Source organism: Betta splendens, chromosome 11 (genome assembly GCF_900634795.4).
Source record: "Betta splendens chromosome 11, fBetSpl5.4, whole genome shotgun sequence".
NCBI classification, from domain to species: Eukaryota; Metazoa; Chordata; class Actinopteri; order Anabantiformes; family Osphronemidae; genus Betta; species Betta splendens.
The window spans coordinates 6319351-6335324 of NC_040891.2; the positions used below are offsets into that span (position 1 = coordinate 6319351).

General features: G+C 45.7%; 1 protein-coding gene across 1 annotated transcript; it reads right to left on the bottom strand.

Moving 5' to 3' along the window:
- Positions 1-86: 86 nt before the first annotated feature.
- On the bottom strand, positions 87-3114 carry gjb9b (gap junction protein beta 9b). Its single transcript, XM_029167565.2, has 3 exons — positions 2920-3114; positions 1012-1395; positions 87-915 (listed from the first exon to the last, which is right to left on the bottom strand). The coding sequence occupies exons 1-3, from the start codon at positions 3097-3099 to the stop codon at positions 553-555; spliced, it is 927 nt and encodes a 308-aa protein (XP_029023398.2). The 5' UTR covers positions 3100-3114; the 3' UTR covers positions 87-552.
- Between the last annotated feature and the right edge of the window lie 12860 nt (positions 3115-15974).

The following is a 15974-nucleotide window of genomic DNA, read 5'->3' on the forward strand; positions in this document are numbered from 1 at the left end:
TGACGACATGTTTAACGGCTGAATCACCGCGCCCGTCATTCGTCGAGAGTTAGTCACACAACGGAGAGGTATTGTAAGTCACCGTGTTTTGTTTAAAAATGTTCATTTATTTTCCTTTTCCTTCTTTAACAAATTACCATTCTTTTCTTCTTTTGTAGTTTTGGATAATAGTGACATCACTTTTTAGAGAAAAGAAAACCCAAGACAACACACAATAAGAATAACAGAATAATAAAACTTATGTTTGTGTACATATGAAACATTAGTATAATAACACAAAATAACATTGAATGTGTAATATTTCTATGAGGTATTCCTGTTAATGATGCTCTGTGTGCGTTAAATAAAAGCACCAGAGATCAAACCACAGCTACGTCGCCACATCCTGCGTCCTGCAGTCGCACAAACCAATTCCGGGCGCCTTCATGAGCAGTTCATTTGCATGCAAAATGCGCATATTCCAGCAGGAAGCATCACAATATTTACAAAACACTACTTTTAAAGTCATTGGTAATGCAGATTTCTCCGTGGAGTCTGCCGGGCGCGTTCGTATCATGTATTAGAAAGTCTCTGCTCAGTCGCTTTGTTGCAGATGTTCTCAATGGACTGCGTCGGGTCCACCGCTCTGTGTGCAGCTTCGCTGGCGCCTATGGGGCTGTAATATTGCTTTTGGATGCGCTTACAGATGAGATAGAACACCTCGCATATACACAGGAATACGCACGCAGCGGAGGACACCACCATGAACAGGGTGAAGATCTTCTTCTCCGTGGGGCGGGTTATGAAGCAGTCCACTGTGTTGGGACACGGCTCCAGGGAGCACTTGGACAGACGGGGCATGTCAAAGTTGGGGTAGATGTAGTGGAGCAGGTAGATGAAGCCGGTGTCGAAGCCCGCCTTGAAAAACAGACTCACCTGCGGGGAGAGATTACAACGGGCGACGTTTTGGATCAGACGGTTTAGAAGCAAAGAGGCCAAAGTTCATCAGATCATCGGATAATGCGTTTTTACCAGGTAGGTCCACCACAGCCCGCCCCGCTTCCTCCCGGGGTGCGCGTACTTGCGCGCGCACGCCGGCTGGCTGTTCTTCATCTCCCGATACTTGACGTGCGCGCTCACCATCAGCGACGGGCACGTGGCGAAGATGAGCTGCAGGGCCCAGATGCGCACGTGGGAGATGGGGAAGATGTGGTCGTAGCACACGTTGCGGCAGCCGGGCTGCGCCGTGTTGCACACGAACTCGCGGTCGTCGCCCCACACCTGCTGAGCCGCCACCACGAACACCAGGACCCTGAAGACGAAGACCACGGAGAGCCACACGCGGCCGAACGCCGTGGAGTACTTGCTGACGCCGCTGAGGGCCGCCTGCAGCCCCAGCCAGTTCATGGCTGAGTGCTTCAAGGGACGAGAAACGATAATGATGAGCAAAATAAGCAAATCGGTTCAGTTTAGCAGTATATTTTACAGTACGCACAGTAAATGGCATTATTTCACCATGACTTGCGCCCGAATTAAAAAGGAGGCATTTGTGTGATTCAGCATTTAACCTTTATAAAAATAAATGCGGCAGAAAACATCCACAAAATTGACTCTGTTCATAAACATATTTCCTGCCATCTCCCGTTGGTTCGAGTGGAGTGGCTCCTCATTGCAGCCGCGCAGTTTCGCTGAGGTCGGAACAGGTGCGGTTGTTGAGCGAGGAATGAGCGCATCGGAGCAAAGGCTCCTGAAGGATTTATTTACAGCAGTAAACAAAAAAAAAAAAAAAAAAAGCCCGTGTTGCACATTTACATCTCGTTCTGACGGGCGCTCGCGCCTTGACGGGGGAACACGTTGCACGACGGCCCCGCGTGCGGCCCACTGTTCCATTTCCACCCTGTCTGCTCTAATCCCGAGTGTTTGATTTCGCAACCACAGTCCTTCAGCATTCCAGCGGGCGCCGCGGACGCATTGAGCAGTCGAATCAGATGCTATTTTCTGTCTTCTCTGAAATCACAGGGCGTGAGCCAGACACGTCTAATCGCTGCCCTTTCTTCTAAGTGGAAGGTGTTAAGAGGCCACAACAGGGGAAATTGGGACTAGAGTTCCTCTAAAGACTACAGAGTGTTTTGAAAAACTCAAAAATTCTTCATTTGGCATTTAGAACATCACAGATGCATGGCTGCGAGGTGACTTTCAGCCCAGATGGGAACCCAAACCTCACTTGTTGTCTTATTTGCTGTAGGTTGCGGCGCTCTCTCTCTCCTCCGTGTGTGTTTGCCCTCATCTTTGTTGGGACAGACAACACGCGTCAGAACAACCGCTCGTTATGTGATACGTTGCTTCTTCCAGCACAGAGAAACTATGGATTTAGTGCATGCTCTGTCTGGCAGACGTACGTGAAACCAACCACGGTTATCAAGTGTCCAGATCACAGATCTAGAGCCCAGATCTCCTGTACTGTAGTTAATTCACTTTTATCTTCTGTGAACTGGCTCTACAGGTTTGACCTGTTGCAGCCCTGCTTTTATACATTATATAGTCTGTGTGACTCTGTTACAGTTCTTCATGTCATGTGGACTTTTTTGAATAACAAAGAAAGCTTGTTTTACAGTATCTCACCTTTTTACCTTAAATGAGATGTTTTTCCATTTTTTCAGGCTAACGTACAGGCTAACGCGAGAAAACAAGCTGAGTACAACAAATTCACACTTCCAGTTCTAAGTCTTTTCAGATCTCATTATCTTGGACACGCTGGGCGCTGAGCTCTTCCCTGGAAATAGGAAAAATCCCGGCTTTAAGGCAGAACGGTGACGTAAAGGTCGTGGCCTTTTGCGCTCCCTCTTTCTTATGATGTCATTTGTCCGGTGGAGTCTCTCTGAAGCCACGCCGATCATGCGTTTTCCCCCTGGAAACGTCTTTCACGAGGATGCGTCTTACCTTCACACACAGGAGAGCAGAGGCGGCGACGTTTCCTGGCGCGTCCTCGCAGCCCTTGTGTGACGAACACCTGAGCGTCAGAGGTTTTACAGTGAGGCTGCCGGGACGAGGGAAAACATGGGAGTGGCACTGAACCGTTTGTCGTTTCAGGGCAAGAAGAGAAAGTAAAAGTTGACGCATTTCCAGCCACTGCAACTCGCCCAGATATGTTTCACTAAAAAGGTGTGCGCCTGACGTGAGCAAACACATCTGCTGATGCAAATCGGCGCATTGATGCTCCTGGACCCACTCGGGTTTAGGGAGTGTCTGATTATCAGGTGTTCGGCGTTTAATCCCCAGTAACAGCGCAGAGGGAATGAAAGAGACAAAAAACGAAAGCATCATGACTGATTTAAAACAATAGATCGAAATCACGTGGGAAATAACGTGTCAAGCAACATCAACAGCCGGGAATCGTTCCATCAAGGCTTTATGTTACTTATTTAGAAGTTTTGCTGACACAGACGCTTAGAATCAGAACCAGAAACCATTTTAATATTGTCAGGTCCTGTAGAGTGTCTTGGTGGCCGAGGCACCGTCTATGATCTCATCATCCCATCTGACAGTAAAAGCAAGTTGTAATACAAAACAACACAACACAATGCAAGAACACACACACAGCAGCACACGACACAAGAATAATACACCAACATCATACATTTTTCTGATTCAAGACTAATTTGTCCACATCAATAGTCCAAAATATGAACAGATCCTCCATGGACAGTGGCTCCACACACACAGGACACCAGGACTCCCACGCGTCCCGCATGTACAGTAACAACAAGCAAAGTCCTCTTGGGGCAGAGTGGTTTTCCCAGCGATTCTTTTCTTTTTGGGAAAACTTTATCCAATGCGCTGAGTGACCGGTAGATTAGCTCCATGTTCAATAAAGTTATTCCATAATAGCAGATCAGGATGCTGCAAACAAAAGTAGAGCGGGAGCAAAGAGAAAACACTCCTCAACGGCGGAAGTAGAAGCTAGTTTAGCAAATTTTATGAGCAGATGCACTAAGTGAAAGCAAATAGGCAAATAAAAGTGCATTATTATCTTTGTAATTATTTTATTTTGCTTGAAGAAGGAAGATCAGGAAGATCAGACAGACAAACGTGTCATTGCCTGCGTCGGCCTCTAGGGAACGCTGATGCTCCACGCTTTTATAGGTCCAGCAGGCGGAGGGACGGGGATGTTGTGTGTTAAGCAGACAGAAAAACAAAGCATCTCATCTCTCCCATTAAATCCGAGCGGCGTCATCATCTGTGAGGAGGACGGCAGGAGGAAACCGGGGCAACGCCGCAGCGTTGCCAGTCAACATCGGGCAGAAACACGCCGACCGAACCGGCGGCGGCTCATCCCAACTCTCCAACGGCCTCGTCAGGGTCCACTTCAGCCCACTGAGCAGCCAATCACAGAGCCCGTCTCACCCATGTATGCTTCATCTCCATGATAACAGTAGGAACCATTTACTATGGACTGTTAGGAATGAGTCAATTTGTAATTGATTTCATATGTAGCTGACTGTACACGGTCACTCTGAATTCTTGCTATTCGCTCCAGCAACTTTATAAAACACAGAACCAGGATGTGACTCAGTTTGTTTGTAATGGGAATGATCCGATGCGCACCGTAAGGAGCGCGAGTCCCTCGTGTGAGTCAGCGTCAGATGCCCGTCTAATAACATCAGCTCAAACGGGTCCTAACCCAAAGGATGAATAGCGACTCCCACTCCCATCGCCGCAGGTGCTCTCCCTCAGAAAAAAAACAGGCCGAAAAGCAACCTTTCCCCGGACGCGGCGTGAAAGTGGAGGTGTAGAAACGGAGCGCACGGGGGCGAGCGTTCCAACGGTGGGATCGAGGCCTCGGCGGCTTCACTGACTGAGGACAGACTTGGAAGGAGTGGCTGCTTCCAAACATGCAGACGAAGCTGCGTCCCTCCGTCCTGACACGCTCCTCCTGTCTAGTGTCTCTGATCATCCTCATCCTCACCCACCTTCCTCCGCTTCTCTTCAATCCCCACAGACCTGTCCCATTATGTCACAGTCATCGCTCCAGCGTGGGGTCTGCGGAGTGTCTGGGCTGGTGACACTGAGCCAGACCCCCCCCCCCCCCCACACACACACACCCATGGCTATGTGTGTTGTGACAGCACCGTGTCTCCGCTGCCACTGTGGATGATGTCAGGATGCCCCCTCCAGGAGGTCACCGACTCTCTCTCTCTCTCTCTCTCTCTCTCTCTCTCTCTCTCCATCTTTGTTTGTCCACTGACTTCACAGGGGGCCGGTCTATTTGCCCGGTCCGCACCCAGAGCAGCCGTGAAGGGAAACGCTGGTCCGAGAGACGCTTTACAGACAATATAATAACTGTTAATTATACTTAATGCGTTCCACATTAAAAAAAAAGCACAAACAAGGCAATATTGCATGATTGCTCGGTTGATCGATTGCTGCTCCGGCACAATTATAGATTTCACCCAGATAAATGTTTTCATGGCCATACTTGGAAGAGGCCACTTAAATTAAACGGTCCAGCAGTAAAACTTAAGCTTAGCTTTTATTTTGCTCCTACGTGTTTTTTTAACTGCATTATGCATAAATAACTCCTACTTATCCTCATATCAGCAGCATCCACTCAGGGAACCACCTCCGTTTGATGTGGAGGTCCGGCCTGAGACGCAGGCTGGTGTCATCTGCCATTCACTGTCTTTTTGTGCCACTTTGAGTATCTGAGCAGGTCAGGATTTGCCATTCTGCACAGCAGCCCAGCTCTGTGCCACACAAAGCTGCTCCGCGTTGCTTTGTTGTGCGCCGGAGCAGCAAATCTGCCATTTTTTTGATTAAGCAGTCTACGATGCTGATTGTCTTTTAATAAGTGCAGGACTATTAATTGGATGTTCGCGGCCTAAACTCATTGTTGACCTTGTTTGTGCGCCGCGGATTCATCAAACATGTCTTTTGTTTGTTTGTGTTTGAGGTGTATGAAAACTAAATTACATCTCGCGTTTTAAAGCCTATTATTATGTAACTGCTCGTGTTATAAATAATGCATTTTGATTTCCAGAAATCATTTTCAATTACGCTGGAAATGGAGCGATGCCTGTAACCCGCGTCTGCATAACAATGTGTAGGATGATGAAATCATGGGGCTGCATGAACAACCACTGAGGGTGGATCTTGAGCAGATTGGTTGTCGTTCCTTGGGGGGCTGCTTCCTCCAACCTGTGGCCCTCTCCACTGTCAGAAGAAAGCTTCCTCATCACCATTTCAACCTACTGACTGTTGACTGTGAGGCAACTTCGAACTTATTTTTAAATACTATTTATAAAGAAATACATTATGCTCTGAAATGTGAAGCGATGCTGTTGTGGCTCCTGTGGCCCAAATTTCTAATTTCTTCTATGTAACTAGATTATTAGCATTCCCTTGGCTTGATCTGTAAATGGTATTGTTAAATGTAAAATTGCATATATCTCTTGGCACCATAATATACAGTAAAGGTTCACAGCAGGTTAAGCAAGTAAATGTTACTCCATCACTCACCTGATTCATGATTCCCAGTTGGACTTTTTCCAGCACCACTAATGCATAAAAGTGTGAACTGGTCCATTTGGTCGATGTTATTTTGATGTGTGACGTTATAAAAAAGCCTTTTAAAAACATCGTAGTTAAACACACTTGCATTTATCTCTGAATAACATTATTCCAACTACCAGTATTTAACTGCCGACAGCGCAGTGTTTTCGCTTTTTCTGCCAAACTGCACAGCAAGTTGTCAGAACTCGAAATGATTTCTAATAGATCTAAAGTGAATTTTAGTGAGGCTTTAGGGCAGAATAGTCTAAATATTGGTTTGTGGCTATAATCTTCAAGAACGGGTATTTTTACAAAAGCATTTGTTTGCCTTTTGGAAAGATTTCTAATCAAGCACTGAAGCCAAAGCCGAGTTTGCATCTAAAGGAGCCGTTAAATCTTTAAAATGGCCAATTGTTATGATTTGAAAATCAATAATCTGGCTCATAATGTGGAGCAAAGGTGGTTAATAATGAAGTTCTCTGTTTCCACTATTATGCAAGAGCAAGGCTGAAATAAGGTTTTCACACACACACACACACACACACACACACACACACACACACACACACACACACACACACACACACACACACACACACACACACACACACACACACACACACACACACTGTGAAGTTAGTTAGGTCCCGTCACTCCGACCAAGGCTTCTAATTACCACGGCTGCAGCCAGTGGAGTGAGATGACTCCCACCCACAAAAGCCTGCGCTGCTAATGATGTGTGAGTTAACCAGACAGCTGTGGTGGAACGCTGAAGTGACCGGTGAACGTCTGGACGCGCGCCGGAGCACTTAAAACGCGCGTAATCCGTTCTAAGTGGAGAGAATTCGGTTCAAGCGCTTTTATGCAAACCCCGCAGCCCACGTGAGAAATTAAAATCACAGCCGTGATCGACAGTCGGACGGAGAGCTCTCACCGCTGCCAATTCACAGCACTGTGGGACGTGTCAGTGACCTGAATCATCAGATTGACCTTTCTGCGAGGTGGGTGTTGCCAAAAAAGACAATGTGTTGAGACATCCATCAATCCAGCGTGGAGGTCTCAAGCCAAGCTGATGCTCATACAGATGTGAAGAACTCAGACAGCGACACATCCCTTCATGTTTTATGTAAAGCGATGAGAAAACAACCCTTAAAGCTTTAATCCTTCAGTGACAAAGACTTTTCTCGCTATTGAGCTCCACCACTGTTTTAAAAACAGAAATGACACGCGAAAAAAAATACAGTATCCGAATTCGATATTTCACATTTGAAAACACACCAGTTAAGAGAAAGTAAATATATGCAGATTACTTCCTGAAGCAGCTGTTTGATAGAGGCTATTGTGCTTATTCTGCTCCCAGGTGGGCTCTTTAAGGATATCTAAGCATCCGCCACTCTTCAGAGATCTACTTCACCAGGAAATCAAAGTAAACCCTGTCTAATGCCTCCGCAGACCTAACGCGTCTTTAAATAATCACACTTATGTTCATGGCTTTGCATAAATTGTGCCATCGCTGTGCATTATCCAAACATATCGTTAACCAATTTACAGTAGGCATGAACCCTCCATGGCAACTGACCTGTAGGGTTGAGCTTTTCACATGATGAAGAACCTGATGTCCTGTCTGAGTACAGTATGTTGTACAGTATGTGACCCGGCTGATAAATCTTATACCAGGAAGAGGCTCCTCTGCTCCTGACGTCTCTTTCCTGACTTGCTTTTCCATTATTTGCCCTTCAGACCATTGTATTTTCCACCTGTGCCACATTTGTTGCTACAGATGACAAGTGCTCCCGGGTTTTTTTGTGTGTGCCGGCCTCACGCTGCGCCCTGTTTTCCAGGATAAAGGGCCAAACAGACCACTTTGCTTTGGTAGAGCCATTCAGAAGGAGCTCATCCTCATTGTCTCCTACCACAGGTCTCCCTCAGTTGCCTGTTTTTCTTCTAGGTCGAGTCGACTTATATTTAGCTTTGCTGCAGCAGCGTTTGATCATTTATTCAGTTTTTTAAATTTTCTGTTATTCTTAGGCACATTTCTCAGCTCCATTCAACTCTCTGTAGTGTGTAAGTGATGACTAATCCAAACATACTGTACTATTGTCTGTCTATTCACAGACACTGAGTAACACATACACAAAACAAGTGTGTATTGAAACTATAAAAAGAATGTCTTGAATAATTATATATATATAATTAAATAACATAACAATATATATTGTCAGATTTTAAAACAGAGCGAGTATTTAGCGTCAGATTTGGGCCAAACACAGCATCCTACATTTCCCAATAACATGAATATAATACATTTTTTTAACTCATGGTTCTGTGATGTGGAAACTAGCCTTGACGTGTACTGTAAATCAATGGTGCCCGTTTAACACCAACATCTTGGTATTGGTGTTGGATGCTACGCCGGCGCCATTTGGATATAATCATGATCACACAGCTAGCATGTACATGTCATTAGCGCTTCGGAAACACACACACACACACACACACACACACACACACACACACACACACACACACACACACACACACACACACACGCTGGCTCAGCGCACAGACGCCGTCTTTAACCTGACAGAAACACACACACACACACACATGCATCCATCCCAAAAGTGATTATCAAGGGTGAGGGCGGCGGAGAAAATAAGTGTCTTGTCTCTCTTCCAACTTCTTTCCGGGCAAACAATCAATGATGGCCCAGCAACAATTGAGTTACAATCATTTAGTGTTTTCCGGCTCTGCTTTGATGCCGTCTGCTTCCAAACGAGGCCTGATAGGACGGGGGGTGGAAAAATTGAATTAACTTAAGTCACAAGGGGTGAATGGCACCTGAAAGCTTTGGTTATTCAATAAAACACACTCTCTCTCTCTCTCTCTCTCTCTCTCTCTCTCTTCCTCTTTCTGTTTTAACACACTTTCGCTGCTGTGCGTCCGATGCCTGGCTTTTATGCACACAAGGTTACACGAGACACAACAGCGCTGCAGAAACAAAGTCTCTAATCCAGGTGGCGGAACCCTCCGACCTCACCAGCTGTTTGGACTCGCTTCCATTGTGGGCCGCAAATTGTCTCTGGTTGTGAATGTTTGAAAATCTTTAAAGCATTACACGGGTATTTCAGCCAATTTCCCTGACTAAAACAGCTTTTCCCGGCTTGTTTGTTATTGTCAAGGACATTCAGTTCAATAATTGAATGGAATAAAGTAATTATACCACCCCTCTTCAAATACACAAAACCTTCAGCAGCTTAACGGCGAGCTGGAGCTTGACTAAAATGTGTTTACATCCAATTTTTGTTGTTGTTGTCTGTGGAAATAATCAACTCAGAAAAAGGTGCTCGCTGGAAAGTGATGGGAATGAACACAGACACTAACAGACATTAAGTGTGTCATATGAATATGAACTGATTGTTCTCCATTAATTTCTTTTATTTTATTATTTTATTACATTTATTAAAGGGTACATTGTCACCCTGTATACACATACTGTTTCAGTAGTCATATATTTTCAAAATATTTTTTCTTGTTAAATCAGACCAAATTTAAAATGCATTCCTTGCTAATTGTTTATTATTATATTTATTATTTATTGTTATTTATATTTCCAGATTTCACACCATGTGTCTGCTCATGTGTACACGTGCACATGAGGGAGTTTGTACAACGCAGTATGTGTTGTTCCGACCATACGGGCCACTGTGTCCAGCTCCAGCGTGAACAGGTAATGAAGATCAATGAGAGGAAAGGTGGAGGCCGGCTGAGATCCAGGTACTGTCTTCCTGTTTCAGGCTAAAGCTCTATCGATCCCCTGCGCTCCACTCTGCCAGCATCTGATAAAGGGCTTCTCTTGACATACACACACAAGGTCGAACACACACACACGCACACACACACACACACACACACACACACACACACACACACACACACACACACACACACACACACACACACACACACACACACACACACACACAGATGCAGGCTTTACTCCATAATGCTTGGGAAGGAGTTAAGCCTCCATCACCCTCTTACAGTTTTCCGCACTGTCTCAAACACCTGAAGGAAAATGTAGCGCTCACATTTCATCATTGTCAAATAATGCTAGCTGAGGATGGCTATTTTTCACACTGCATATTGCCTTGTGGTTGTGCTGCCTTCGAGTACACTTTGTAAGCCCCTACTTCAGACTGCAGACAATGGAGGCACAAGTATATTGTGCATTCAAGTGCTGTTTTTGTTGGCAATAATGAGAGAATGGATCCGGCAATAATAGCCGTCAAATTTTAATGGCTGTTATATTACTTTAGAGATCTGTGGCGCCTGGAGTGTTATAGAATGCAAAAGAATAGCACAAGCACTTATTCTACTGATATGTGTGTTCAACTTAAGGACAGTTTGTATGAAAGAGTGTATTAGGTTTAAGATAAGCTAAAGAATGTTAAAGCTGCATAATAACATTTTACACACTGCCCAAGAACTTAAGCCAAAGACTAGACCTGCACCACAGTTGTTATTTGATGGTGCTCATAATTATTATTTTTGTTTAGCTCTTTGTTTCCAGCAGCATCCGACGACTTCTGTCACATTTTCAGGTTTTGAAGGTGATTTTAATGCACCACTAAACCAACGAGCAGGTTCGTAATAAAAGAAGTCTGCATGCAATTTAGCTTTTTATGGGTCGGATGGGAGGCTCTTGGCACTTTACAATTTAGGTTTAGTACGCGTTCTTGCGGGTTTGTCTATTAGTTTTAATAAAGGCAGTTCCAAGAGACCTGTGACGACATCTATATTATCGCATCAAGTCTGGAACAGTAGTTGTGGTGCCTGAACGAAAGGATGTCTCCACTGTGATCTGCTTCCTTAGAACCTGGGGAAGATTCTCACTCTCTTCAATAGGCAGAGCCAACTTCCAAGTGTGAATCCTCAAATGATCCCATCATCCCCAAATGCTTTTTGAAATTTGCCCAAGATCCAGCCGAGTACGTTTCTAAAGGGTCCTAATTGTCCCAGCTTACCCAGAGCTGGATTTCCAGGCAAAACAGTTCATAGAGAGATTAGATAAGCACACGTTCCAGACAAATAGCGCCTTTATTCTGCTTTATAGAGGTTTGAGCAATTAAAGGAGTGTGTGAATGCCAGAGCCTGTAAAATGACTGCTTTTATTTCAGTGAGCGGGTCAGGAAAGACTTGGAGCCCGGTGCTGGTCCAGTTCTGGTGAGGAGGGTAAGAGAGACTGGGCTTTTCCACATCTGAACCCAGTAGCAGTGTCTGAGCGGACATTTAGCACACAGCCACAATTAATATGACGCTGCTCTTAATGTTTTGTGAACTCCACCAACTGCTCCTCGATGCCAAACATGCAGAGGATTAATTGACTTAATTAGCATAGCTGCGAGAGGAGCCGGCTCGGTTTCCACGTGGCGTCGTGCTACTTCTTATTCACATCTCCTCTGGGGTGTTGTGTTCATATGCGCGGGGTTTCGGTGCGAGACACAGGCGGGAAGGGAAAAGAGATACGAAAAGTTCCAGCGAGCGGGCGTTAGCTGTGGGCTAACGTTAGCCTGAGCCGCCCCGCGTTTGCATCTCCCCTTGCCAGAGTCGGTTTCACTGTCACGGCAAACATTTCACTCCTTTGCCTCCACTTTGTTACCGAACGAGACAGGAAACTTGAACACTCGTGGGCATCTCCTCGCTCAGAGCAACGCGCAGAGGCATCCCTCGCCTTTTATCTACTTTCTTTTTATTTCATCCCGGCTTCCACGTCTCCTCGGGGGAAGCTTGGGGAGGCAACGCTCCCAGATGGATGGATGGATGGATGGATGGATGGATGGATGGATGGATGGATGGATGGATGGATGGATGGATGGATGGATGGATGGATGGATGGATGGTAGACAGGAAACACTTGTCAGCCCTCGCGACAGAGGACAATTGCGTTCTGGGGTTCAGATGACATTTTTCCTGAGGGGACGTGATACGCTCATAACACAGCTTGACTCCCATGAGGGGCCACTCGTCTGTTTCACGTCAGACCTGCCGTCAGAATGAGGCGACTAACTGACAACAAGGGCGACTTTTAAACTTAGCGGGCAATCGTCCGGAAGTGACTTCTAGGTGCTAGCTAAGGCTAACGCTAAGGCTGGCCCTGACCTTTAACCCTTCCCTATGCCTGATCACTACATACAACTTTAACATCCATTTCCGTCCTGCTGAGATTTATCCACCGTTATTTATCTGCCACCAATGAGTGTGTGAGCTGCAGGTTTGCGAACATATTCAGTTATTCAGATTCATGCATGCACACACGCACACTCGCTGCTTTTTTGCTCTTTAAGATTCTAAATAAGGCAATTAAATTAACCTCTGTGTGTAAATCCAGAACAGCAGGCGTGATGGCCCTCGGGGCGTATTCATTACTTGCCCCAACAGATCTCATCTGCTCAGCTGCACGTTGAAGTTTAACACACTTCTGCGGCATTAGCAGGAAGCACACGCGCACACACACACACACACACACACACACGCGTGCGCACATACACACACACACACACACACACACACACACACACACACACACACACACACACACACACACACACACACACACACACACACACACACACACACACACACACACAGGTGAAGCTCAGTCCCGGTGTCATACACCAGCTCTGGGTGCAGTGATGGTGTTATGCATTTTTATGCAGGGCCGGGGACTCTCTCTAAATAGCGGTGTCACGGGTGCCAGGTTCAGTAACCTTGTGTTTTATCGTCTCGGGGCTGGAAAATGGGTTTTATTCCAAGCTGGCGATGAGATAAGGCTCTGTCAGGAATACTGGCCTCTTTGCCTCTTACCCTCGCTGCTGGAGGCTCATTGCAGCAGAGAGGACTAGCGTTCCATCTCTCCCTCGCCCCCTGTCTTGTATAGATTTTCCCTGCCGCCACTTTCATTACGTTTGACACTTTCTTTTCTGCTTCGACTTTCATGTTCTCAAACTCCTTCCTCCCTCACACCCGCGATTTCGCCCGTCTTCATTACGCTGTCATTAAACCGCTTCTGAATTCATTGCGATCATTTATCATGCCGTTGCATGGATTCATTATCGGGATCTTTTATTGCTTTTTATCCTCCGCCTGTGTCTTTTCCCAGCCTGACCCTGCAGTGGGACGACCCTGGTGCATTGCAATTTTCCTGAAATGTGTTCGTGTGAGTGAGAAACACAAAAAAACAAATTAAAGATTACAAAAAGAAAGCAAAACTCTGCTTATATCGCATGCTCCCTCTCTTCTATGACCACTGCTTTCTCTCCCACCATTTCCTCTCGCTGCCTCCTCCAGCTGAGGCCACGTATCACGGGGTCACATCTGGTGACAGGCCTCCCTCTCCATAAATATCCGCCGCTGGATAAATATGTGTGCAGCTGTTAGCCAGTGCTGACACTTTACCTCTAAGTGCCCCCTGTTGCCAAGGGTTGGCCGGCCATAAATTGTCCCAGGCTGTGAGGCAGGAGACGGCAGAAAGTGTGCGATGCTTTGTCTCTCTTACGGCACATGCAGTGGTGGAGGAGCGTTTCAGTTATATTGCTTACTAATACATAAAAAAGGGGGTCACATAAATCTGCTCTGCCTTTACAGGGCTTTACGTTTTATTATTACTTATAATTTACTCGAAATGTAATTCGCACAAATGTCCGTGATTTACAAGACATGAGGGCAGAAACCCAGCGAGTCTGAGCTCTGCTCTTAGAAATCTTTCATTCACAAGGCAGCAAGTTATCTCAACAAAAGAGAGTCACATCAGGCTGAGTAGTGAATGACTCTGACCACATGTACACTCACTCATATTCACTGGATTCATATTACATTTCTTTAATATAGTATTGTGCTTCATATACAGTCGCCTGCTCCTAAATGGCCATTGGTTTGGTTTCTCTGCCTCTTGGGACTTTGGGGCCAATTTGGCCTTTTTAAAGTGCTTTTGAAGGTTTCCGACAAAAACATCTCCTCCTGTTAATTTAGTATATGGATTCATTTTAAAAGCTATGTTTTGTCTATATGGTGATTCATGGCGGTTGTTAACCTGCGATGTGCACTTTAAAGGCCCTGCACACCCACAGTTCACAGTTGTTTTACATAAAGACTGGGATGAGGTCTAACCAGCCAGAATTGGAAACACCTGTGCAGAGGAAGTAGATATTCATAACAATTTACAAATGGGCAAAAGGAAACGCTCAAGGGGATTAATATGCATTTCATCTACTGCTGCTGGGAAATAGTGGGAGTTGGTTTGTTGATTCTTCCAGTGTGGTGCAATAAACCAGGGCAGGAGGAGATGGTGCAAAAAGAGGATTAAAAGTAAAACTCAGATATCAGGCACTTCCTGTATGTTTCTGAGCTGTGTAGTCAAGTTGCTGCTCCCCCAAACTTGACGCTCCTCACCCTCATCTCCACATGTGTGCACCTTCACTTTTAAAGGTTTATCCGAAGGCGTACAAGCCCGACCCCCTCAATTTTCTAGTTAATTACTTCCCAACTTGCTGCTGTGGTTGCTCTGGTTTCCTAATTTTTTAGGGCTCTTTTTGTGAAGAAATACACATTCTTCCTGTTGGACTTTGGATTTCACCCGTTCGGGACACGCACGTTTCTGCCGACCTGCTTTGAAACGCAGATGAGCGTTTTCGAATGTGATGTGAGCGTGCGAGGGCGCTCCCGGCTGCTTTCTCACCTGTGTGTGTTCATGTTGTGGCTGGGCCGGAGTCGCTGGCTGTTGCTGGGCGTGCGCCTCGCGCTTTCATGTTGGTAATTTATGTGGCAGTGCCACATGAATATTCATGTGGGCTTATTAATGGGTTCATATTTTCCATCCATGCCAGGCTGTTGTTGGCTGAACAGCTTATTTCAGTGGCGTTGTCCTGACTTTTATCTTGTACTGGCTTATTCAGCTGCTTCTATTCTGCTGCTGTGTTCAGGTCATGTCACTGTATATTACTGTACTGTTTTCACGTCATCATTACATTTAAACTGCTGAGCTTGTCTTTCCGCACGACTGCGAGCTTCGGCTTTCATTGCCAAACTTCGGCTTCTACCCATAAACTCATCAATGCATCACAGCGTTCCATAAGTGGAGACCGTCTGCCTGCTCCGAGCAATAAAACGCTGCGTTTAATGTGCTTATGTTAATTATTCTTTGATGCACGACTGATGAGGACACGGAGAACCGAGCACGCCTTCCGAGTCGCTGTTGGGATTTCCTGTTTAAAAGTCATAAGGCTGACATTAAATGACCACACGGATGCAAATTAGTCCCAAAGAGAGACACAAAACAACCACAAAGATGCATTAAACAATCCCAAAGAGATGGAAAACGACTACAAATAATGTGACTCCACTATTTCAGTCTGGGGGTTTGGTATATTGCAGTATACGAGGGGCAG

Excerpts from the sequence above, each read along its gene's own strand:
- gjb9b (XM_029167565.2), bottom strand. The coding sequence starts at position 3,099 with ATGCGTCAACTTTTACTTTCTCTTCTTGCCCTGAAACGACAAACGGTT. Across the intron at positions 1,396-2,919 it reads CTGCTCTCCTGTGTGTGAAG|CACTCAGCCATGAACTGGCT; the intron begins GTAAGACGCATC and ends CGTCCCTTGAAG. Across the intron at positions 916-1,011 it reads GGCTGTGGTGGACCTACCTG|GTGAGTCTGTTTTTCAAGGC; the intron begins GTAAAAACGCAT and ends CTCTCCCCGCAG.